Here is a 27,627-nt window from a genome sequence, read left to right as displayed (position 1 = left end):
ACCTGATCAGCCTACTCAGTAACACCCACAGAACACAACTCTGTAAAGTTTACACAAATGTTAACGTCTTACTATTAGCTCAAATTGCAGGACTTTGACTGTGGGAAGTCATCCTATTATTTGCTACATTTATTATTTTATTTGATTTAACCTTTATTTACCTAGGCAAGTCAGTTAAGAACTAATTCTTATTTACAATGATGGCCGATATGAGGTTTATTTGATCGAATAGAAGTTTCGTAATGCTTAAATTGTTACGAGTGTACTGTTACACGTGACATCCCGGCAACTTTGAGAAAAAAAAACTTATATCGGAGTTATCTCGAGATGGCTATGCATATTCATGTCATGAGGCTAGTAGCAAAGATTCTCTCTCGATTGAGTATCCTAGTATGAGTCATAATACCCATAAAACCTACCACGCAACCATTTTTACACAATTCATTTTTCCGTATGGGATTTTAGAATGACTTCTTATATATAGACCCCTTTCTGTGTTACAAACATTGCCGCATGAGGGCGATGTATGTAAATCGGTGACAGACAAGGAGGAGTTCTAATAGAACAACAGAAAAAAAGCCTCTATTTCAAATCAAATCAAAGTTTATTTGTCACGTGTGCCGAATACAACAAGTGTAGACCTTACAGTGAAATGCTTACTTACAGGCTCTAACCAATAGTGCAAAAAAGGCATTAGGTCAACAGTAAAAAGACTATAAGGCTATAAAAGTAGCGAGGCTACAAACAGACACAGGTTAGTCAGGCTGATTGAGGTAGTATGTTCACGTTGATATGGTTAAAGTGACTATGCATATATGATGAACAGAGAGTAGCAGTAGCATAAAAGAGGGATTGGCGGGTGGAGGGTGGGACACAATGCAGATAGCCAGGTTAGCCAATGTGCGGGAGCACGGGTTGGTCAGCCCAATTGAGGTAGAATGTTCATGAATGTATAATTAAAGTGACTATGCATATATGATAAACAGAGAGTAGCAGCAGCGTAAAAAGAGGGGTTGGGTGGGGGGCACACAATGCAAACAGTCCGGGTAACCATTTGACTACCCGTTCAGGAGTCTTATGGCTTGGGGGTAAAAAGTGTTGAGAAGCAATTTTGTCCTAGACTTGGCACTCCGGTACCGCTTGCCATGCAGTAGTAGAGAGAACAGTCTGTGGCTGGGGTCTTTGACAATTTTTAGGGCCTTCCTCAGACACCGCCTGGTGTAGAGGTCATGGATGGCAATCATTTTAGCCCCAGTGATGTACTGGGCCATACGCACTACCCTCTGTACTACCCTTGCTTACTGGAAAATACTCTTAAAAATTAATGGAAGAGGCAAGTGGAAGGGGGAAAAGACAGCACTGCTCTGAGACAAGCATGGGGACTGGTCTTGATAAATCGATTAGATTTTTATTTTCACTAAATCTCCGTTTCGGTATTGGTTAGGCTACAATTAGGGTGTGGAAATGTTATGCTTTTCGCACTGTAGCCTACTACCGACCGTCACGTTTTACAGCGCCGACCCTGAGGGTTTAGTTTTTCTTGGTTTTTAAACACCATAATATTAATCAAACGAATTAAGCTTAATCAATCCCATATACTATATTCTTACATGAAAATGTTTTCAATTCTCTAATACAGCCAATATTGAAGAGATGTCAAATGCTTCTCAAAAATGCCCTCTGGTGGTCAAACTAGCATTATTGGCAACAATGACTGACAAGTAAATAACTGCAATTTGTGCTGCTGTATGACGCAACTTTTAAAGGAACAACCACTGTAGTAAGGTGTTCCCATACTGGTAAGTAAGGCACACTGTATATTAGTCCAAGCGTGTTAACTGTAGGGTGTGATTGCATTGAAGGTTTACCGCCTACTCTGTGTGTGCATTAACTACAGGGGGGAGATGTTCGAGATGCTCCTTGTGCTCATTCTTTGGCTCTGGTTCGTTTCGATCAGGTAGGTGTTCGTTCTCAGGTTGACTTTGTTCTTCCATTACAGGTACGGGAGCTGTATCAGGTAGGTACTCATTTGCAGGTTGTCCTCTTCCCTTATAAGTACTTGGACTGAATCCCTTTATATCATGGGAGGTCTTGCAGATACCTGGTTTGAAGTTCATTGTTCTGTCCCAGTCAGACGGTTCCTTAGCCAATAGCCTCCTGTCCATTCATCATCCAAGTCAGATGTGTCCCCATTGTGAGTGTGTTCTTCCACATCACTGACTCTTGACTGTCTGTTTCTCTGCATAGATCACTTCTTTGGTGCTGGTTTAGGAGCGGTGGTGGAGGTTCAACCGGTAAGTAATTCACAAGTAGTAACAAGTTTCGGTGCTGTGTTCTGGTTTTATGCCTGTCTCCAACCTCGGAATGAACTATGTCTACCAGATTGTCTGCAAACTGTTCCTTCCTTCCCAGTATGATTTTAGCTTCCCGGGCCCTCTCGGCTCACTGAGGTGCCTAACCAGAACTCGGTCTCCAGGTTACAGAACTGCCCCTTTCATCTTCCGGTCAGATCTGGAGTCTACAGAGGAGATGTGGAGGGCAGTGATCCAGGCCACATCCTTCCTCTGGGCCACTTGGCTCCCTTCCCTCTTTGCACGCACAAAGTCCTGTGACAGCTCCTCAGTGCATTCTGTCACATATTGATTGATGTCCATGGAGATACAAGACAATGTATCCGCATCTATATTTATTTTTCCAGGCCTGTACTTAATGTTGAACCGGTCATCTGACAGTTCATCCGACAGCATTAAGCTTTGCGGTGCTCATGACGTAGGTTAGTGGGTTGTTATCTGTATAAATGGTGAAGTACGAGGTGTAGCATAGGTAGTCCCTAAACTTTTCACACACTGCCCATTTTAGAGAAAGGAACTCAAGCTTTTCGCTGTGCAAATTGTAGTTCCTCTCAGCTGGTGTTAATTTTCTTGATCCATACCCGATTACTCTCAACTTCCCATCCTGCTGCTGATAAAGGATGGCTCCGAGTCCCTTCTTTGAAGTGTCGGTATGCAGTACGAGTGATAAATGAAAGTTAGGGTATGCCCTGGATTTCTGAACGAAAGATCACTGATGTTTTTCTCAGTTGATTTTAGAGTACAGTACCAACATTCAGGTTTTTCACTAGTTACCACAGCCACAAAGTCAAAACGGTCTTTGTGGCTTTTTGGTCTTGGTTTAAAGTCAGGCGTAAGGCTAGCAGTGTGGTTAAGGTTAGGTTTAAAATCAGATTTTAAGAAGATACATTGTAGAAATAGGCGGGGTTTATGACTTTGTGTCTGGTATCTAGTGACGGCCCTGGTGTGGCAGAGTTGGTGTAAGAAATGTTGCTACAATGTTACCATGATGAAACTTGTTTTAAACATGTTCATCAAAGATTTTTGCCTAGTGTGTTCATTTTTAATGACCCGGATGAACATGAGATTTCATTGACGTCATCAGTGCACAAAAATGGCAGAATCGGAGGAGGAGGATGTCTTGGTCCAGAGAGTTGTCAAAGATATCAATAACGCCTTCAAGAGAAATCCCAATATGTACGTAGCATTATCCAATTTATCGTAAATAACGAGTACGATTAGCTAGCTACAAGATAACAGCAAACTAATCATGGCATGATGCTCGAACGAGATGGCTATCATTTGCTGCTTTATTAGCAAGCTAACGAACGTTAGCGATCTATCCATCACAGTTTGTTGTCCAGCAAGCAAGCAAACATTCAGGATAAAAAGCAATCTGCAGAGCCCAGAGGGTCGCCTAGTTTGTGTATTTGCATACATTTAGCCATACGTTGCAGAGGATATATCTTTGACTGTGCAGCGGAATTCGTTTGCCACTTAGTAGCTAGCTACTATTCATTAGCCAAGAAGGCGAGCTACTTGATTTGCAGAAAAAGTTGACTCAGCCTTGTTATTCCCAGCTCTGGAATGGCATGCATAAATCACGTGATCAGAAAGTGTTTGTTTTGACCACAAATGAAAGTATATAGCCAGCTAAATAGTGTTGGAACAGTCTGCGGCTCGCGACTCTCCTCTCGCATGTAACGTTATATATATATAGCCTGTTATGTGGGAGTGACATTTCCAGATCTTTTTTTACACCTTTATCTATCTAGGCAAGTCATTTAAGAACAAATTCTTATTTTTAATGACGGCCTAGGACAAATGGGTTAACTGCCTTGTTCAGGGGCAGAACGACAGATTTGTATCTTGTCAGCTCAGGGATTCGATTTTGCAACCTTTCGGTTACAAGTCCAACGCGCTAACCACTAGGCTACCTATGTACGCAAAGGTCTGACACGTTTGTATCCAAAATGTGTCTTTACTATACTGAACAAAAATATAAACACAACATGCAACAATTTCATAGATTTTACTGAGTTGCAGTTCATACAAGGAAATAAGTCAATTGAAATTAATGAAATCGGTCGTTATCTATGGATTTCACATGATTGGGCAGGGGCACAGCCATGGGTGGGCCTGGGAGGGCATAGGCCGACCCACTTGGGAGCCAGACCCACCCAATTGGAAATGGTTTTCCCCCACAAAATAGCTTTATTACAGACATAAATACTTGTCAGATTTTTGTGCATATGGAACATTTCTAGGGTGTTTTATTTCAGCTAATAAAACATGGGACCAACACTTTGCGTGTTGTATTTACATTTTTGTTGAGTTTAGTTGTCATCCCTCACCCTAGCGTTGACTGATGAGTTTGGCTCTGTGATTCATAGATGTTTTATCTATCATCTTATCTCAGAAACCTGTCAAGTTTCACACTTGCTGTTTTGATTCCAATGGAGATCTACTCTGGTGATGACAAGTTGTTAGCTAATCATATCCATTAATGATCATTTTATTACTTGGTAATATTTTTTATATATTGTTATAATAACATGGTAAATAATGCCTTGTTGGGCTTAGAAGAGTGTCAGCCCGCTAGATGTATTCTGTTTAGAAACTTCTCCGACTGAGTGTTCTAAATTAGAACTGGCCTACATTCTGTAGCTCATTTAAGAACAGGGTGTGAATGCTTCAACTTGATGCCGAGTAGGCCAGATCTTTTCCCTTTCATTTGCATCTCCATGTTTTGGTAGCCAACTCATAACCACCAGCCTATTTTGAGAGATATCAAAAGAGGCTTCGCAGTACAAGGCACAATGGAATGTAAAATATAACTTTTCATATAAAATTGAATTGATGCACATTTCAGTTCCAGTTTATCAGAAGTAGAACATACACAGACCTGTCTGAACTTATTTGAACTGAGTACATTTCTACTTAATAAATTGAAGGCATTTTTACAGGGCAAAACATCCTTCAATAAAAATAACATCTAAGCCTGATTAGTAGTGTTTGTATAGGCTCAATCCCTTTGGTGATGTGAGTGACCTGTGCTGAGCGCTATGCTGTGCTGTGTGCATACACACACCAGGGTTCCATACCAACAATTTCCCCACTAGGTTTTTCAGTTGGTGGCATCCATCTAAAAAAAATATAGAGCAAACATGCCACTCTGACATGTAGAATAAGGAATCACTCCAGTTCTATTTGTGACATTTCTATCTGAAACATTCCAATCCATTTTGCTTACTGAACATGGCCCTGCTGCAAAGGGCACTGTATGTGTGTGCGCGCACCGCAGTTTGAGGCAAACCAGTTCTGTTGTGTGCTCAGTGAGGCGTAGACTCTCTGGAGATGCACTTGTGCAAACTCGGCTTCTCTCTTCAAGGCTTGTGCCCCGTACTCCAGACCAGTGCTGTATTGGGCATCTAAAGTGTGCTCCTGCTCCTTCAACTAGAGACATTTAGGCTAAGTACAAGGGTCCCTACTCCATAAGCCAGGCAGTGAATAAAGCCCACCATCAGACAGGGGTTCTGCTGAGTCTAGAGGTTAAAAGGTTATGTATGTGTGAGCATGCATGTTAGAGAGCATGGGTATCTGAGAACGTGTGTTTGTGTAGTTGTTGTGTTAGAGCAATGAGCATGCAGGTTCACATTCTCTCTCTCCTCCCCCCTCCCCCTCCTAGTGATGAGATAGGTCTGATCCTGTGTCCTGAGGCCAGGTACAACCGTAGCCCCATCGTCTTGGTAGAGAACAAGTTGGGGGTGGAGAGCTGGTGTGTCAAGTTCCTGCTACCCTATGTCCACAACAAACTACTGCTCTACAGGCAGCGCAAACAGTGGCTGGACAGGGAAGGTAAGAAGAAGAATTATTTATTCTTTATCCATTTTCCTTAGTCCACTGAGACACGCACACCCCAAGGCTCGAAATTAAGGGTGTCCTGTAGGGCTGGGCGATATGACGATATAATATTGTGTGACGATAGACGTTTTTCTATCGTTTCATATTATGCTGTATCGTTTATTTAATTGTGTCGCAAATCACACTCTTTACTGAAATATTTTTTATAAATTGGATAATGCTTTGCGTGCCGTGTGGAAGGAAATTTGCAACACAAACAAACACGGAGGAGAGTGAACGTTACACAGAGCACAGAGACACAGACCTCATACCTAAAAGAGGGGCTACTTAGGTTGCATGGATGTGGTTTGGGTATGAAAAGTCTGACAAGGACCAGAAAACCATCCTCTGCAAAATATGCCACAGGCCGGTCCCGACAACAGGCTCAAACACCACTAACCTCCTTTACCACCTACGCAAGAATCATGTGAAACAATACGGCGAGAGTCTACGGATGAGACCCAAAAAAGTACAGTCGAGTGCTCAAAACAAACCCCCGACTCAGACGTTGCAAGAGGATTTTGCCCGCGGCACACCATATGGCAAAGAATAACGAAGATGGAAGGAGATTTATTTATTCATTATTATTATTTTATTACAAAAAAACACAAGGAAGGGGTAACATTAAAGTATTAGAGCATGAAGAACAAACAATACAGCATCAAGACACTATCAAACATGTATCAGTCTTTCCTCAACAGAGCCATCCTTATGTGTGAGGGTGCATGTGCATGATGGTGATATAAAATATGTCATAGTTTCCGTTTTCATGATCACAATCTTGTGAAACCCGAACCCTCTAAGATCCCACCACAGTTCCTCAATAGCTGTCCCTCAACCATTCGAGACCCCTCCCACAGTCACCCCCCGGAAAAAATAAAATAAATTCCATTCCCCACCACCAAGAACCCCCCACAATGCACCAACAACCAAGATAATGAACTAAAGAGATAAAAGGAAAATACAGAAGAAAACAGCAAATAATGCAAAAAAGATCAAACAAAATAATACATTTAAAACAAAGGACATCAAGAACAACTGAAATCATAACAGCAATGCCAACTGTCTATGTTTGCGTGCATTGTCTGGCACTATTACATGTATGTGTGTGTTCTTGTATGTGTTGATTTGAACGAGAGTGTGTGTATATGCATGTGTACAAACACCTGCACAGCATCAGCCTCAGGCACACCTGCATTAGTTGTAAAAACACTGCCACTTAGTGTCATTCAAATGTACTTTTATTATGCTTTATTTTGACTTTTTTTCCCCCCTTTATCTTTTGACCATCATTCTCTCTTTCACACAGCAACTCTCCCACTTGTCTCCAATTCCACATACCAGCCCTCAGCTTCCCTCAGCCCATCCCATCTATCTCTGCTGGCCACCCACTTCGTGTTTCTACGCAACACATATCTTTCAACTATGCTATGATGTTTAACGTACAATTTCAATCTATCTAATTGAATATAATCTACAGCTTGCGTGTTCAAGATAAATACTTTTACTAAGAGTATTAGTATATTAGTAATTGAGTGAACCGGTCTCTCCAGATCTCCTAACAGTACTATTTCTAGGGTCAATTTTAGATCGATGGTATGCATTTTCAGCCATTCCTGAACCTGAGACCAGAAACGGGCTACCTGAGGGCAATACCAAAATAAGTGGTCTATTGTTTCTGTATTCACACAATAAAATCTGCAGAGCTTCGATGATTTTATGCCCCAAATATTCAACATTTTGTTGTTGCCAAGAATTCTAAATAATAATTTTATCTGAAAAGCATGAAGTCTTGAATCTTGCATTGTTTTATATATCAACCCATACCATACCATAGAATCGGTACATCAACAATCTCTTCCCAACTATTTTGCAATCTGTATGGCACAGTTGTCAACATCCTGGTCCTCGAATGAAACTGGTATACTTTCCTATTTATGCTATTTTTATTTCTCCACCAGTTGTGATCCTTTGTATTGGGCAGACAGACCAGTTCCCTACCTCCTCCCACTGCCACCCGCCTCCTCCATTTTTGGGGTAATGCTGTAATCAATTGGTTGTACTCTTGGATTGAGCAGACCTTCCCGTACAATTCTGATAACGCCACGAAGGACATAACTCTACCGTTACAATATAATTTAAGAACAAAATATCCCTTTCAAACATCTTTCCCATAAAAACAGGTATTTTATCAACCAGCACATTTGAGTTCAGCCATAATATTTGGTCTATCTTTTCAGGGGGATGAAATTGAACTTGTAGCCAGCTCTGCAATGCTTGTTTGAAAAAGACAGATACTTTGAAAAAAGTATAATTTTCAATTAATCGAAAATGAGACATGGCAAAACGGCCTTTTTTAAACATTGGATTAGCTTTTCTTATTAATCTACTTGAGAACTATTTAGGGTTCAAATAAAACTTTTGAATGAGTGAAGCTTTTAGAAAGAGGTTTAGTGCTTTTATATTTAATAATCTCAACCCGCCCAATTCATATTCATTATATAGATAGGCTCGTTTTATTTTGTCTGGTTTAGATAAAGCAAAATATTTTTTGCTCATATGATTTGAAAAATGAATCAGCAAGAGTAGGCAGCGCCATAAGTAAGTGAGTAAACAGATATATGAATAAGGAGTTAATCAGGGCAATTTTTCCATAAATAGACAGGTGTTAAGATCCTGCAACCATGGAGAGGTAGTCTGTTTTTACACGTTTTCTATTGAAATTTATTGTGGAGAGCTTATTTATATCTTTTGTGATATGAATACTGAGTATGTCTACTCACCATCAGCCCATTTTATAGGTAAACTGCAGGGTAATTTAAAAGTTGTATTTTTTAAGGATCCAATAGTTAAAAATAAGTTGTCCTCCAGTAAACTTCCAATATTCCCGTCCACGTGGAAAATCTATAAGAGTTATGTGAAGGCCAATTAGATGGTGATCCGATCGCATTCGGTCTCCTATTAAAACTTTTTTAACCTTTGAATCAAGAGAGAAGGAGACACGAATGTAGTCAAGACGACTAGCTTGATTAAGTCTCCTCCATGGAAGGAGATTACAACTTACATCTGCAAAGACATGGCCCCAATTTACACGGTCGAGAAACGGAGGTTTCGTGAGTTGGTGCTAACACTCTACCCAAGGTACCAAATGCAAATTGATATGTGACAGGTATTAATGCCAAATTGACATGCAAAACAGTCAAGCTCCCAAAATATATATTTTAGGCCTATATTTATTTTGTTTGCAACTATAGTTGAAGTGTTTTCTTATTTACCTTTTTAGATTTTATACATTATTATTTTGTTACATGCTTAATTGCAAATTTGCACCAAGGCTCTAAATAAAAGGAGAAATAATCAAATATGTGTAAGTACCTTTTATTTGTTGAGTATAATTAAAAATGTAATAAGAAATAGGTCTTTACATGTGGTCATTTTATATAAACTATTTATTCATTGAATTTACAGAAAGTGTGCTATATCGTGATATGAAATGATCTATATCGGGATATGAGATTTTGTCCATATCACCCAGCCCTAGTGTCCCGTCATCCGGGGGATGATAAAAAAAATATATGTCTGGGGCTATTTAAAACACACATTGGAACAGTTGCGGGATGATAGAGCAGAAAAATATCAAATGCATACAACAGTGGTTCCATACTAAAATGTTTAAATACAAAGATGAGGCTGATGAAACAGACCACAACATTTAGCTTAAAAGTTGATAAACTATGAATACTTCACATTACAAGTGCAGCAATGTGTTAACTTGTCTCGGCCATATGCGTGAATGTTCCAAAATGCTATTACGGGAGAACGCCATTCTCAAACGCTCACCTGATGTGAGCGGTTTTTATAGTGACAGAGATGGATATGCAGCCTAATGGTAGAAACTTAGAAAAAGGGAATATCTGAACAAGGTATTGTGCCTTAATAGAAGTAGAAGAAGAGGAAATGCTGGTATCAGGAAATCTTTGCTTTTTTTCTATGGTCGGATTTTGGCTGGACATTATTAAAAGCAAGGTGTTCACAAACAAGAGGTGGTCAGGTACTGATGTTGGGCGATTAGGCCTGGCTCGCTTTTACTTTTCTTTTGAAAGATAGTGAATGTCTAACATCAAACCGTGAGATTGAAATAGCTAGAAAGAAGAATAAAAAAGACTGATGCAATGAGACAATATACAGTGCATTCGGAAAGTATTCAGGCCCCTTGACTTTTTTCACATTTTGTTACATTACAGCCTTATTCTAAAATGTATAAATAAGTATTTTCCCTCATCAATATACACACACAATACCCCATAAAGACAAAGCAAAAACAAATATGAGGGGACTCAGCGGAGGTTCAAACAAGTAAAAAGACAGCGTGGCCTAATTTCTTCAGAGCAGCTAAGAATTCTAGTTAACATTTCAACACAGTATTGACTGAAGCTTTCTAGAGAATGTCATTTAAAAAGCAACCTCTGAGATCATAAGGAATACGTTTTGTTGCATGAAGAATTTATATCAAGGAATCTGGTAGTTTTTGTCTGTCTAGCTGATAGGGAGTGAGCGGGCGGAGTGGGTCAATTTACAGGACTTTGTTATTGCAGCCACAACATATATACACACGTAGCTTACACACAATAGGGCCGGGATGATAATAGTATTGCAATATTTTTTCCATAGCAAGACTTAAAACATGAAGCAGAACGAAAGTTTTGGTCCTTTCTAAACCTGCTGTAATAAATAAATGTGACTCTGGATGACAGCATATTGTTTGTTTCCAAGATTAGGTCTGTTTTCCTAAAATAAGTAAAATTCGCTTCATGTTTTATTTACTTGCCACGATACGAATGAGTATCGCGATACTGCTATCGTCCTGGCCCTAATACACAACACAGCTGGTGGAAGCTGGAGTTATTGGTTGGTGTCCATACCTGACATTCCAAGCAGTGGTAAAGTCTGAGTTGAGTAGCAGCAGAGTGCAAGTAATGTCCACCAGAGCTGGGAGAGACAGAGACACAATATGTGTTATTGTGCACTTGTTATTACGGGTCTAGTCCTGTGTATTATTTAGAGGTTTACACCTCGCTCTTTTGTTTGGGTTGCATCCCTGTGTTTTTATATATACACACACACGTGTTTGTTTTGGTCTTCGTCCCCGTCGTTTTCATGACGTACTTTATTTTAGGTGGAGAAATTTTAAAAAACAATTACGTATTCCTGCGCCTGTCTCCTATCATTATACAGCGTGACATGTATGAGCAGACATATTTGTTAATTCTATGTACACAATATCGGTGCTTCATCTGTGGAATATGTGAAAGGCTAATATCGCCGATAATATTGGTTAACCGATTTATCGGGCGGGCTCTAGTTTTAGTCATATATATGAGCTTTGGGGATGTGTCAAAATTTTCAGTTGGTCTGGTCCTTTTGTTAACCTTTTGGACAGCCAGAATGTATTTTTCCAAGAAAAAGGGGCATTATAGACCGTTTTAGTTGTACTTCAAATAATCACTTGATATGCTAACCTGTCTCTGTCTCTCCCTCTTCCAGCTCTGGTGGACATTACTTGCACTCTGCTGCTGCTCAACTCAGACTTTACCACTGCTTGGAATGTCAGGTATGGACACCAACCACTGACTCCAGCTCCCACCAGCTGTGTTGTGTATTAGGGCCAGGACGATAGCAGTATCGCGATACTCATTAGTATCGTGGCAAGTAAATAAAACATGAAGCGAATTTTACTCCTTTAGGAAAACAGACCTTATCTTGGAAACAAACATTATGCTGTCATCCAGAGTCACATTTATTTATTACAGCAGGTTTAGAAAGGACCAAAGTTTTCGTTCCACTTCATGTTTTAAGTTTTGCTTAAAAACCAGGACGATAGCAGTATCGTAAAACTCGTTAGTATTGGAAACAAACATTATTTATTTAGTATATCACATTTATTTATTTTTCAAGTTATAGCATGCAATATTTTACATACAGCAGGTTTAGAAAGGACCAAAACTTTAGTTCTGCTTCATGTTTGAATTTTTGCCATGGAAAAAATATTGCTATACTAGTATCATGCCGGCCCTATTATGTGTAAGCTACGTGTGTATATATGTTGTGCCTGCAATAACAAAGTCCTGTAAATAGACCCACTCCGCCCGCTCACTCCCTATCAGCTAGACAGACAAAAACTACCAGATTCCTTGATATAAATTCTTCATGCAACAAAACGTATTCCTTATGATCTCAGAGGCTGCTTTTTAAATGCCATTCTCTAGAAAGCTTCAGTCAATACTGTGTTGAAATGTTAACTAGAATTCTTAGCTGCTCTGAAGAAATTAGGCCACGCTGTCTTTTTACTTGTTTGAACCTCCGCTGAGTCCCCTCATATTTGTTTTTGCTTTGTCTTTATGGGGTATTGTGTGTGTATATTGATGAGGGAAAACATTTATTTATACATTTTAGAACAGGGCAAAATGTATAAAAATATAACAAAATGTGAAAAAAGTCAAGGCGCCTGAATACTTTCCGAATGCACTGTATATTGTCTCATTGCATCAGTCTTTTATTCTTCTTTCTAGCTATTTCAATCTCACGGTTTGATGTTAGACATTCACTATCTTTCAAAAGAAAAGGAAAAGCCACACACTCGGGTAGCTTTGATGCAATCATTTCTTAACACTAATTACAATCATTTATTTATCAACGTTTCGATAGCAAGCTGTCTTCATCAAGGTTTCAAGAGATTCAGTCTCCAATAGAGCCAGACTGATAAATCGGTTGACGGATATAATCAGCCGATATTAGCCTTTCACAAAAAAAATGATATCAGTCTTTATTCCACAGATAAAGCACCGATATTATATACATAGAATAAACAAATATGTCTGCTCATTTGCAGTAATGTTTTGAAAATGTCAATGGTTGCCTGACATCATTCAGCCCTAGGTCACAACGTGAGCGAGAGTAGGCATGGTAGTTTGACGGTGAATAGCTTGTCACAGCCAGTGTATATGAATAAGTAAATAATTAGAAGAACACTTCACCAAGCAAGCAGCCTTGTCCTCATCACTAAGGCCATGTGTTTGCATTCATGATAAGTACCTAACGTTTGCAAGCGAGATAAATTAGAACGTGTGACTAAAACCAGTGGGGCAAGCATTTGCCTGCATAAACGTTTTCAGTCATCCGCGCATGCCATTTTGCAATGTAATGTACGTATGGTTTCTGTGAGAAAACATTGTTGTAATGAACAGCTAGCTTGTGCTTGTCATAATTTACTCTCATTGCGAGGTTGCCATAAAGTGTTTGTTTACATGACCTTTGACTATTGTAAACACTGTAGTACAGGGGTGTCAAAGTCAAATGGACGGAGGGCCAAATAAAAAATTTAGCTACAAGCCGAGGGCCGGACTGTTCGAATGTTCATTGAAAAATTTTTAAATGACGCATATAGTCTAGTGAACCTAATTGAACCTACTGAAAACCTAACAAATATATTCCAATATGATCAGATAAATAAAGCAATATTTTCTTATGGCTCTGTCAGTAATCTTTAATTTTCAACAGACACAAAAGACAAATTTCCTTTATATAAAAATCCCCATAACATGAACATTAAATGAAAGAAACCGGTATTCAAGGCACCATCAGTAGCCTATATTTTCTATTTTAGCAAAAGTGGGCTAAATTTACTTCAAAGAAAAAAACAATAATAGCAATTTTCTATCATCCACTCAACTGAAATATTTTTAAAATATAATTGGATTGAAATACAATAAAATAAAGTGCAAAAATCTATTAATCAAAAACAACACTTTGTTTAAAGAGAAGTAACATGCAGTGAAAACAAATATTAAACTTTAACTTTAAACTTGAACTGAGTAAAAACTCTAAATATGTGATTGCACAGTAATGTTCACTTGTTTGAGGTTGAGGGTGATACTTGGTGGTGTCCCATCTTTTCCACAAGTTCATCAATGTTCGGGGTAAGGCTCTGAGCTGAGGAAATCCTCAGAATTGAGTGGAGGTGTTCAGCAGTAAGTCGACTTCTGTGTGATGTTTTGTTCAAGTTCATCAAAGAAAACAGTTGTTCACACAGGTATGTGCTGCCAAACATAGACAACGTTTGAGCAGCCTGGATGCGCAGCTGGGGCATTGTGTCGGGGAGGAAACGGGCGAACTCCGCAGCACCCACTGCCGCATATTTTGCCCTCAGTGCATCATTGCATTGGAGGTCAATCAACTCCATTTGGAGGTTTGGTGGTGAGCTTTCCACGTCAACAGCAAATGGGTTACCGAGCAGTTCCAACCTGCTTTTTTGTGCTTCAAAGTCAGCAAATCGGCGTCGAAAGTCAGCGGCAAGCATACCTATTTTATCAGCCAACTGTGCGCTCGGGAACGCACTGGTAGAGAGCTTCTCTTTCATGGTCTGGCAGCTGGGAAAGTGGCTCAAATTTTCTTTCCGCATCTGTGTCTCCCACAGAGTCAGTTTGGTTTTAAATGCCTTCACTGTACTGTACATATCAGAGATGACACGATCCCGACCCTGCAGCTGCAAGTTCATTGCATTCAGATGACTCGTAATGTCACACAGAAAAGCCATTTCACACAGAAACATTTCGTCTCGGAGTTGTGTTGTGTCTTTCCCTTTGCTGTCCAAGAACAGACAAATCTCCTCACGAAGCTCGAAACATCTTTGAAGCACCTTTCCCTGGCTTAGCCATCGCACCTCTGTGTGATAAGGCAAATCACCATGCTCCGTTTCTAACTCCGTCAGAAATGCCTTGAACTGGCGGTGATTCAAACCTTTGGCTCTGATAAAGTTAACTGTGCGCGTGATGATGCTCATTACATGCTCCATTTTCAAGGCTTTACCGCACAACGCTTCCTGGTGTATGATACAATGATAAGCTGTCAGCTCACCTGTCGCGTTTTCCTCTTGCATCTTTTCCCGTATCTTCGCCACCAGTCCGCTCCTGTGTCCACATCGCAGGTGCTCCGTCGGTTGTCAAACCCACGAGTTTTTCCCAAGGCAGCTCCATCTCATTTACACATCTTGACACCTCTTCATACAAATCATGCCCCGTAGTTGTGCCATGCATAGGACGTAAAGCCAAAAACTCCTCTGTCACGCTTAGGCTGGAGTCCACTCCGCGGATGAAAATTGACAACTGGGCAATGTCAGAAATGTCGGTGCTCTCATCCACAGCCAAGGAATATGCAATGAAATCTTTTCCCTTTTTCACAAGCTGCTCTTTTAGATTGATGGACAACTGGTCTACTCTCTCGGCAATGGTGTTTCTGCTCAGACTCACATTTAAAAAGAGTTGCCTTTTTTCTGGGCAAACTTCGTCACAAACTTTAATCATGCAGTTTTTGATGAAATCCCCTCCGTAAATGGCCGGGCTGATTTAGCGATCTCTTCTGCCAAAATAAAACTGGCCTTGACAGCAGCCTGGCCTTGTGATTTGGCTTTTTTGAACAGAGCCTGTCGAGATTTGAGGCCTCGTTTTAATTCCTCTGCCTTTTGTAGCCTTTGTTCCATGTCCATATTCTTGTTTTTGTCCGCGTGTTTCGTTTCATAATGTCGTCTCAGATTATACTCTTTCAGTACCGCCACACTTTCTCCACACAGAAGACACACAGGTTTTCCAGCTACCTCCGTGAACAAATACTCCGACTCCCACCTTGTTTGAAACCCCGGTTCTCAGTGTCCACCTTCCGTCTTGCCATTTTTGATGGGTATCTGAAAGTTAATTTTACTGTGATGCTGACAACTGCTGTGCCAATAAATATTGAAATGAAGCAGCCTACTGCTCGGTGCGTCACCGTTGCATTGTGGGAAATGTAGTATTGGTGCGTGTAAAAGATCTGCGGGCTGCCGGCTTGCTGCGGTCTGCGGGCCGGTTCTAATAATAAATCAAGATCATCCCAGGGGCCGTAAAAAACCTTCTCGCGGGCCGGATGTGGCCCGCGGGCCTTGACTCTGACATATGTGCTGTAGTATATCTACTCAAGACAAATGCTGACACCTAGCGGTGAGATTAGGAACAACATGTTACTGACATTTCAATGCTTATTTGTGAACAGTGCGGTTTCAGATGAACTTTGAAAGAAAGTTTAATTTATTCAGCCTTCAGCCTTGTGGCGGTTTAGCACAAACACTTTTGCATTCTTCTTATCCACTGCCATAGATAGACACATCTTTAAGTTGTACCTAAGAAGGTAAACTAAACCAGTTTTACTGTCGTATTTATAGAGGATATAGTTTCCTTTTGGTGGATATACTGTAAACCACAAAATGTTCTTAAATAATGTTAATTTTAATATTTTGTTAAGAAATCATATTTTATAGTATCTGTTAATCCTTTAGAGCACAATTTGTGTAAGAAAAGGTTGGTTTTTCATTTCACCCCCGGAATTCAGTAACTTTTGCCCCCCAAAAATAAAAAATATAATAAATATATATACATATGTATGTGTGTGTGTATATATCGGGATTCAGTGACTTTTGCCTCCCTAAAAATCGGTATCAGACGCAAAAATCCCATATCGGTCAGTCTCTACTCTCCAATTGGTTCTTTCTGGAGATACACTATATATACCAAAGTGTATGGACACCCCTTCAAATTTGTGGATTCGGTGATATCAGCCACATCCGCTGCTGACAGTGGTATAAATTAAAGCACAAAGCCATGCAATCTCCAAAGACAAACATTGGCAGTAGAATTGCCTTAATGAAGATCTCTGTGACTTGCCACTTTTCCAACAAGTCAGTTCATCAAATTTCTGCCCCGCTAGAGCTGCCCAGGTCAACTGTAAGTGCTGTTATTGTGAAGTGGAAACGTCTAAGAGCAACAACGGCTCAGCCGCAATGTGGTAGGCCACAATGTGGTAGGCCACACAAGCTCACAGAACGAGACCGTCGAGTGCTGAAGCGCGTAGCGTGTAAAAATCATCTGTCCTCAGTTGCGACACTCAGTACAGAGTTTCAAACTGCTTCTGGAAGCAACGTCAGCACGAGAAATGTTCGTCGGGAGCTTGGTTTCCATGAACGAGCAGCCGCACACAAACCTAAGATCACCAAGTGTCGACTGGAGTGGTGTGAAGCTTCCCCGCCATTGGACTCTGAAGCAGTGGAAACGCATTCTCTGGCGTGATGAATCACGCTTCACCATCTGGCCGTCTGACGGACTAATCTGGGTTTGGAGGATGCCAAGAGAACGCTACCTGCACGAATGCATAGTGCCACCTGTAAAGATTGGTGGAGAAGGAATAATGATCTGGGGCTGTTTTTCATGGTTCGGACTAGGCCCCTTAGATCCAGAGAAGGGAAATGTTAACGCTACAGCATACCTTTTAGACAATTCTGTGCTTCCAACTTTGTGGCAACAGGTTGGGGAAGGCCCTTTCCTGTTTCAGCATGACAATCAAATACAATTTTATTTGTCACATGCGCCAAACACAACAGGTGTAGACCTACCAGTGAAATGCTTACTTACAAGCCCTTAACCAACAATGCAGTTTTAAGAAAAATAAGTGTTAAGTTAAAAATATGTCCCTGTACACAAAGCGAGTTCCATGCAGAAATGGTTTGTCAAGATTGGTGTGGAAGAACTTGACTTGCCTGTACAGAGCCCTGACCTCAATTCTATCGAATACCTTTGGGATGAATTGGAATGCCGACTGTGAGCCCGGCCTAATCGCCCAACCTAATCGTACCTGACCTCACTAATACTCTTGTGGCTGAATGGAAGCAAGAACCCGCAGCAATGTTCCAACATCCTAGTGGAAAGCCTTCCCAGAAGAATAGAGGCTGTTATAGCAGCAAAGGGGGGACCAACTTCCTATTAATACCCATGATTTTGGAATGATATGTTCAACATGCAGGTGTCCACATACTTCTGTTCATGTAGTGTATTTTGGCCAGCTATAGGTTGTATTCAGTTGTGGGCCCTATTCATGAATTGCACGTTTCATGAACATTTGTTTTAGAACTGACTCCCAAACTAAGCGTTTTCCTCATTGCATTGTCAATTGACAAGGATGAAGATATATCTATATATATTTTTACTTTACCCCCCTTTTTCTCCTCAATTTCGATCTTGTCTCATCGCTACAACTTTCCAACAGACGAGTCACGTGTCCTCCGAAACATGACCCGCCAAATCGTGCTTCTTAACACCCGCCCGCTTAACCCGGAAGCTAGCCACACCAATGTGTTGGCTTAAGCACTGTTCACCTGCTTACTTTAGAAATGTCATTGTATACTGAACTAACATGCAACAATTTCAAAGATAAATCAAAATGAAACAGAGCTACAGGACATCAGTCAATTGAAAAAAAACATTTGGCCTTAATCTATGGATGTCACGTGATTGGGAATACATCTGTTGGTCAAATATACTTTAAAAAACAGAAACAGATCAGAAAAACAGTCAGTATCTGGTGTGACCACCATTTGCCTCATGCAGCGCGACACATCTCCTTCGCATAGAGTTATTCAGGTTGTTGATTGTGGCTTGTGGAATGTTGTCCCAATCCTCTTCCATGGCTGTGTGAAGTTGCTGGTTATTGGATACTGATTAATCAGCCAATTTGTATATATATATATATATATATGTATCTATGTCTGTGTAATAATGACAATTACAACAATACTGAATGAACACTTTTATTTTAACTTAATATAATACATAAATAAAATCAATTTGGTCTCAAATAAATAATGAAACATGTTCAATTTGGTTTAAATAATGCAAACAACACAGTGTTGGAGAAGAAAGTAAAAGTGTACATGTGCCATGTAAAAAAGCTAACGTTTAAGTCCCTTGCTCAGAACATGAGCAAGGGACATATGAAAGCTTGTGGTTCCTTTTAACATGAGTCTTCAATATTCGTAGTTAATACATTTTGGGTTGTAGTTATTATAGGACTATTTCTCTCTATACCATTTGTATTTCATATACCTTTGCCTATTGTGTGTTCTTATAGGCACTATAGTATTGCCAGCCTAATCTCGGGAGTTGATAGGCTTGAAGTCATAAATGGAGCTGTGCTTCAAGTATTGCGAAGAGCTGCTGGCAAATGCAGGAAAGTGCTGTTTGAATGAATGCTTACGAGCCTGCTGCTGCCTACCACCGCTCAGTCAAACTGCTCTATCAAATATCAAATTACATACTTAATTCTAATATAATAAACACACAGAAATACGAACCTTTGGTCATTAATATGGTCAAAACCCGGAAACGATAATTTCGAAAACAAAACATTTATTATTTTAGTGAAATACGGAACAGTTCTGTATTTTATCGAACGGGTGGCAACCCTAAGTCTGTTACATTGCTGTTACATTGCACAACCTTTAATGTTATGTCATAATGATGTAAAATTCTGGCAAATTAATTACGGTCTTTGTTAGGAAGAAATGGTCTTCACACAGTTCGCAACGAGCCAGGCGGCCCAAACGGCTGCATATACCCTGACTCTGCTTGCACTGAACGCAAGTGACACAATTTCCCTAGTTAATATTGCCTGCTGACATTAATTTATTTTAACTAAATATGCAGGTTTAAAAAATATATACTTGTGTATTGATTTTAAGAAATGCATTGATGTTTATGGTTATATTATATTGATGCAATGACTGTGCTTTTTTTTTGTGAATGAGCTTTTGTTCAATCATCACCCATTTGGTGAAGTAGGCTGTGATTCAATGATAAATTAACAGGCACCGCATTGATTATATGCAACGCAGGACAAGCTAGCTAAACTAGTAATATCATCAACCATGTGAAGTAAACTAGTGATTATCTTTTGATTTTTTTAAATAAAACAAGTTTAATTCTAGCTAGCAACTTACCTTGGCTCCTTGCTGCACTCGCGTAACAGGTGGTCAGCCTGCCATGCAGTCTCCTCGTGGATTGCAATGTAATCGACCATAATCGGCATCCAAAAATGCAGATTTCCAATTGTTATGAAAACTTGAAATCGGCCCTAACCTGCCATGCCAATTTAATTGGTCGACCTCTGATCCAGAGCATCCCAAACATGCTCAATGGGTGACATGTCTGAGTGTGCAGGTCATGGAAGAACAGGGACATTTTCAGTTCCCAGGAATTGTGTAAAGGTCCTTGCTACATGGGGCTGTGCATTATCATGCTAAAACATGAGGTGATGGCGGCGGATGAATGGCACAACAATGGGCCTCAGGATCTCGTCACGGTATATCTGTGCATTCAAATTGCCATCCATAAAATGCAATTGTGTTCGTTGTCCGTAGCTTATGTCTGCCCATGCCATAACTCCTCCGCCACCATGGGACACTCTGTTCACAACATTGACATCAGCAAACCTCTCACCCACACGACACCATACACATGGTCTGCCAAATTCTCAAAAACGACATTGAAAGCGGCTTATGGTAGAGAAATTAACATTAAATTCTCAGGCAACAGCCCTGGTGGACATTCCTGCAGTCAGCATGCCAATTGCACGCTCCCTCAAAGTCTGTGGCATTGTGTTCGAGTGGCCTTTTATTGTCCTGCTGGGGATTCAAGGTACGCTTGTGTAATGATCATGCTGTTTAATCAACTTCTTGATATGCCACACCTGTCAGGTGAATGTATTATCTTGGTAAAGGAGAAATGCTCACTAACGGGAATGTATGTATGGAACATTTCTGGGATCTCTTATTTCAGCGCATGAAATATGGGACCAACACAACACTGTTTTATAATTTTGTTCAGTGTATTTCCAGGCCACTATTGTGTAATTTAGTGGAATTTAGACTAAACGGTCATTAGCCACTGTTCAAAATGACTGGGCATCACTCGACTTTTGGGCACCAATGCTGCGGCATCTGTAGAACTTTCATAACAATAACAACGAAACAGAGTGATTGAGCTGCAACCCATGAATTCGGAGTTAAGATAACCATGTGTAACAGTATTGCTTCCTTCCCTCTTCTTGCCCCAACCTGGGCTTGAACCAGTAACCCTCTGAACTAGAGTTGGGCGATATTCCGATAGCATTGTCTACCGACGATGATTGATGGCCTTCGTCAATGGTGACGACATTGTGATGTGACAGATAATGGTCTATTTGAACTTAACATAGTCTCGCAGTGCACAGCGGCGTAGCACACAAGTGACATTCCGAGTAATTTGTATATTTCTATTTGCTGTAGCCTATTTCAATAAATATGTTTTCTACAGAACGCTAGAGTGGAATGTAGGCCAGACAAAGCGGAGAATCCTACCAAAGTGCACAGTCAGAAAATATTGTTTCTCTCTCTCTGTTGGATGCATGGGCCTTAGGCTATAGCCTAAACATATTTAAAAAATGTAGAACATAACTATCTTGTCTAGCTGTTTTTAAAATCTTGGCCTATATTCCATTCTCTCTCCATTTGATAGGCTATGAGTATCTTTGGGATATTGGCTTACGCTTCCATCGTTTTGTGCTCCACCAATAAAACAATGAATCTAACGGAGTTACATCTCAAAACCTTATTTGAATAGCCTTAAAACGTAAGGTAGCCAGGGGACTAATAATGAGAGAGAACAATGGCCTATAATAAAATCGAATGACAAGTTTAATCAAGTTTAAGCTCATTTAGAAATAAATTATCCATGGGGGCCAGACAAATTCAGCCAGTAACATTTCCTTCTACTAAAGACTATCATAAAAGCTTTAATAAGACAAGTTAAAGGTTGCGATATGCATAAGTTGCTGTGCCATTTCCTGGTTGCTAATATTCTAATAGTTTGCCTAATTTCAGTTTATGTGACAAAACAAACAAGTGTAGAGAATCATTGTACCATCTAAACCGCTGTGAAATATATGTTCAATAACCAAAAATATAGAATTTTCAACTGTTTGAAGCTGATGTACAAAATCGAAGGTAAAAGACTGAAAAACAAACTTAAGAACGGGAAGCATAAAAACAGTGCACATATAACAGATCTACCTACCTCTTCTTAGACTTGCTTTCAATGATAATGACAGATCTATAACTCACATTTCCTTGTGAATTTGGTCTGGTCGCCCAAAATGTTCCATATTGCAGCTTTAAAGTTATGAACAGTAACTTATTTCCCAAATATTCTAGTTTAAGAAAGGGTTGTCCTAAAGTTGCACGTTTAAAAAGAACAAGAATGGAAGTCTATAGCCTCGGCATAGGCTATTCTCAACCACAGCTGTATGAGAGATAGAACAAACAATGATATTTATTTCCTATTATTTTAAGAGGCAAAAAAATAAATTATCCAGTTATTACCTACTAACTATCTAGCCATTTCACATTGGCTAAATATGCATGCTTAGCTAATGCGTAAATCATTCATTAACGTAAGTCGGAATTTTACATACACTTAAGTTGGAGTCATTAAAATAGTTTTTCAACCACTCCACAAATTTCTTGTTAACAAACTATAGTTTTGGCAAGTCTGTTAGGACATCTACTTTGTGCATGACACAAGTAATTATTCCAACAATTGTTTACAGACAGATTATTTCAATTCTAATTCACTGTATCACAATTCCAGTGGGTCAGGAGTTTACATACACTAAGTTGACTGTGCCTTTAAACAGCTTGGAAAATCCCAGAAAATTATGTCATGGCTTTAGAAGCTTCTGATAAGCTAATTGACATCATTTGAGTCAAGAGAGGCACTGAGTTTGAAGGTAGACCTTGAAATACATCCACAGGTACACATCACCTGTGGATGTATTTCAAGGTCTACCTTCAAACTCAGTGCCTCTTTGCTTGACATCATGGGAAAATCAAAAGAAATCAGCCAAGACTTCAGAAAAAAATTGTAGACCTCAAGTCTGGTTCAAAATTGGGAGCAATTCCAAATACCTGAAGGTTCCACGTTCATCTGTACAAACAATAGTACGCAAGTATAAACACCATGGGACCACGTAGCCGTCGTACCGCTCAGGAAGGAGATGCGTTCTGTCTCCAAGAGATGAACGTACTTTGGTGTGAGAAGTGCAAATCAATCCCAGAACAAAGCAAAGGACCTTGTGAAGATGCTGGACGAAACAGGGAGAAAAGATCCACAGTTAAACGAGTCCTATATCGACATAACCTGAAAGGTCGCTCAGCAAGGAAAAAGCCACTGCTCCAAAACTGCCATAAAAAAGACAGATTACGGTTTGCAACTGCACATGGGGACAAAGTTTGTACTTTTTGGAGAAATGTCCTTTGGTCTGATGAAACAAAACTAGAACTGTTTGGCCGTATTGACCATTGTTATGTTTGGAGGAAAAGGGGGAGGCTTGCAAGCCGAAGAACACCTTCCCAACCGTGAAGCACGGGGTGGCGGCATCGTGTTGTGGGGATGCTTTGCTGCAGGAGGGACTGGTGCACTTCGCAAAATAGATGGCATCATGAGGCAGGAAATGTATGTGCATATATTGAAGCAACATCTCAAGACATAAGTCAAGCAGTTAAAGCTTGGTCGCAAATGGGGATTCCAAATGGACAATGACCCCAAGCATACTTCCAAAGTTGTGGCAAAATGACGTAAGGACAAAGTCAAGGTATTGGAGTGACCATTACAATGCTCTGACCTCAATCCTTTAGAACATTTGTGGGCAGAACTGAAAAAGCGTGTGCGAGCAAAGAGGCCTACAAACCTGACTCAGTTACACCAGCTCTGTCAGGAGGAATGGGACAAAATTCACCCGAATTATTATGGGAAGCTTGTGGAAGGCTACCCGAAACCTTTGACCGAAGTTTGACCCAAGAATTTAAAGGCAATGCTACCAAATACTAATTGAGTGTATGTAAACATCTGACCCACTGGGAATGTGATGAAAGAAATAAAGGCTGAAATAAATACTTTTCTCATTATTCTGACATTTCACATTCTTAAAATAAAGTGGTGATCCTAACTGACCTTAGACAGGGAATTTTTACTAGGTTTAAATATCAGGAGTTGTGAAAAACTGAGTTTAAATGTATTTGGCTGTGGTGTATGTAAACTTCCGACTTCAACTGTATGAACTTTCACAGTGAATGCTTTTATTTATACGTTTCGTACGATTTAATTGAATAGCATTAAAAAATATATTGTGCCTATTTAATGCAAACCTTGCTGTTAATAGATCATAATGCAGCATACAACTGAGCTAAACATTGGTAAATGACAAGTTCACTTTGTCATTCATAGCCTAAAACGCATATCAAGTGCAAATGCGCTGTTTAGCCCACATCTGAAGGCTGGGAGTTATTTAGGATGTCGCCTACTGTGGATTGCTAAAATATCCTAATGATTATGATTATACTTCCTTCATTCAAATATTACGGCGACACTTGGAAACCAAGCTCAAGTTTTCAGTGTGGCCTGTTATCGTCCAGACTTGTTAAAATATCTTCTGGCTTTGAAAAAAATCTCCAGGCTTTCGTCATAGCTGTCAATTCTTTGAAAAATAAAAAAATTCTTACAGGTGGCAGTTTGAAAAAAAAAAATTATAATCCCGTCTGAATTGTTCTCTGGTGTAATGGACATTCTGGGGTAATAAATTCATAACCAACATTCTCTTGTAATACTAGTCCCTTGCGAATAGGGCTGAAGACAACAAACACCCTGGTCAAATCATTCTGTCATACAAAATAAGTTTCCAACTGTCAAGGTCACATACCTAATCGTTGCCTGGTATATTTCATTAAGCCCTAGCCGCTTTCAAACATTTGCTCATTTGGCAGATAATAAAAAAAGTAGTCAGCACTACTATGGTGTAGGCTATTTAGCCTGTGAATGTGTTTGCTTGTACATTGAGTGTCTTTGAGGGTCTAACTTGCCTAACTTTGATCAATTCAAATAACTTATTTTTCCTGTGAGAAGTTTTTCTGTTTCATAAAACAAAAACAAGTATGCAAATAGCATGCAAACAAATGCAGTAACATAACATTCACATCCGGTAGAGAACATTGAGATTTACATTCATTGAATAGTTCCTCTCTTCTGTCTGTTTTGGCAGGAAGGAGCTGCTGCAATGTGGCACCCTAAATCCAGAGAGAGACCTGTACCTGGGAAAACTGGCCCTCACCAAGTTCCCCAAGAGCCCCGAGACATGGATACACAGGTAGGACTGGAGAGGTGTGTGTGTGGTGTGTGCCTGCGCGTGTGTCCACGTTCAATATTAAAAAATATTAAACTGTAACTGGCGTTTTTACGATGCATGTTTAGTCACCAGTGGACCAAAATAAAATGATGGCATTTATAGGTTCCACTGTAAATCCTCTCAAATCCTCTCACACACTTAAACACAACACACATTCAAACACGTCACATGCACATGCACATACACACGGTTAAACAGGTCCAATCATTACTGCCTCTACTGAGTCCCTTCTCGACTCAGAATAAATCTTTGAAATATTATTGATGGAGTAAAGTTATACAATTTACCACCACTAACCAAAGCTGGGAGGGAAGAAGGGATGGAGAGAATTAATGAGGGATGAAGAGAGAAGGAAAGCAAGAGAGTGTGGGTTGGAGAGAAAAGGGGGGGTGGTGGTGGAGAAAGAAGGATGGAACAATACTTAGTAATAAAGAGAGAGAAACAGAGGAAGGCACAGAAGGAGTGAGAGTGGGGATATCTTTCTTGCGACACGGACGGTCTAACCTATTTCCCACAGTTTAATCCCCCCCCCCCGTTCCCCACACCATCCCCGTCATGTTAGATCAGGACCAAGCCCACGCCTGTAGGCTGTAGGATCACATCCCATTAGAAAGACACCCTGCGTACCCCAAGGGACCCTAGGAAATTATGGTCACATGATTGTGACTGGTCTGACACTGGTTTCATTCAGTATATTGTAGAAGGAGGTGGAAAAGGGAGGAAGGATGAGGGGTTAGAGGTAGAAAGCAGGTAGAAACAGAGCGAGAGAGAGAGGGGCAATTACACAACTTACACACAACACATACACACAGTTGAAGTCGGAAGTTTACATTCACCTTAGCCAAATAATATTTAAACTCAGTTTCAGAATTCCTGACATTTAACCCTGTTTTAGGTCAGTTAGGATCACCTCTTTATTTTAAGAATGTGAAATGTCAGAATAATAGTGGAGAGTGATTTATTTCAGCTTTTATTTCTTTCATCACATTCCCAGTGGGTCAGAAGTGTACATACTCAATTAGTTCTTGGTAGCAATGCCATTAGATTGTTTAACTTGGTCAAACGTTTTGGGTAGCCTTCCACAAGCTTCCCATAATAAGTTGGGTGAATTTTGGCCCATTCCTCCTGACAGAGTTGGAGGTTTACATTTTGTATTTTTTTTTCACCATTATTTAACCAGGTAGGCTAGTTGAGAACAAGTTCTCATTTACAACTGCGACCTGGCCAAGATAAAGCACAGCAGATTGACACATACAACAACACAGAGTTACACATGAAATAAACACACATACAGTCAATAATACAGTAGAAAAAATAAATAAAGTCTATATACAGTGTGTGCAAATGAGGTAAGATAAGGGAGGTAAGGCAATAAATAGGCCATGGTGACAAAGTAATTACAATATAGCAATTAAACACTGGAATGGTAGATGTGCAGAAGATGACTGCAAGTATAGATACTGGGGTGCAAAGGAGCAAGATAAATACAGTATGGGGATGAGGTAGTTGGAAGGGCTGTTTACAGATGGGCTATGTACAGGTGCAGTGATCTGTGAGCTGCTCTGACAGCTGGTGCTTAAAGCTAGTGAGGGAGATATGAGTCTCCAGCTTCAGTGATTTTTGCAGTTCGTTCCAGTCATTGGCAGCAGAGAACTGATTGGAAAGGCAGCCAAAGGAGGAATTGGTTTTAGGAGTGACCAGTGAGATATACCTACTGGAGCGCATGCTACGGGTGGGTGCTGCTATGGTGAACATTGAGCTAAGATGAGGCAGGGCGTTACCTAGCAGAGACTTGTAGATGACCTAGAGCCAGTGGGTTTGGCGACGGGTAATGAAGTGAGGGCCAGCCAACGAGAGCGTACAGGTCGCAGTGATGGGTAGTATATGGGGCTTTGGTGACAAAACGGATGGCACTGTGATAGACTGAATCCAATTTGTTGAGTAGAGTGTTGGAGGCTCTTTTATAAATGACATCGTCGAGGATCAGTAGGATGGTCAGTTTTACGAGGGTATGTTTGGTAGCATGAGTGAAGGATGCTTTGTTGCGAAATAGGAAGCCGATTCTAGATGTCATTTTGGATTGGAGATGCTTAATGTGAGTCTGGAAGGAGATTTACAGTCTAACATACACCTAGTTATTTGTAGTTTTCCACATATTCAGAACTAAGTCAGAACCGTCCAGAGTAGTGATGCTGGACGGGCGGGCAGGTGCGGGCAGTGATCGGTTGAAGAGCATGCATTTAGTTTTACTTGCATTTAAGAGCAG

At 40.2% G+C, this 27,627-nt stretch overlaps 1 protein-coding gene across 1 annotated transcript in view; it reads left to right on the top strand.

Annotated features, from left to right (window-relative positions):
* The first annotated feature begins 3,333 nt into the window (after window positions 1-3,333).
* Window positions 3,334-27,627, top strand: part of LOC118393561 (protein prenyltransferase alpha subunit repeat-containing protein 1-like) — a 67,782-nt gene continuing 43,488 nt past the window's right edge. Inside the window, exons 1-4 of the mRNA XM_035786325.2 lie at window positions 3,334-3,527; window positions 6,019-6,188; window positions 11,778-11,844; window positions 25,218-25,322. Of these exons, the coding sequence (XP_035642218.1) occupies window positions 3,445-3,527; window positions 6,019-6,188; window positions 11,778-11,844; window positions 25,218-25,322 (425 nt within the window). The 5' untranslated portion in view covers window positions 3,334-3,444. The remainder of the gene's footprint in view (window positions 3,528-6,018; window positions 6,189-11,777; window positions 11,845-25,217; window positions 25,323-27,627) is intronic.

This window comes from Oncorhynchus keta, chromosome 14, assembly GCF_023373465.1.
Source record: "Oncorhynchus keta strain PuntledgeMale-10-30-2019 chromosome 14, Oket_V2, whole genome shotgun sequence".
NCBI classification, from domain to species: Eukaryota; Metazoa; Chordata; class Actinopteri; order Salmoniformes; family Salmonidae; genus Oncorhynchus; species Oncorhynchus keta.
This window is presented reverse-complemented; position numbering and strand designations above follow the sequence as displayed.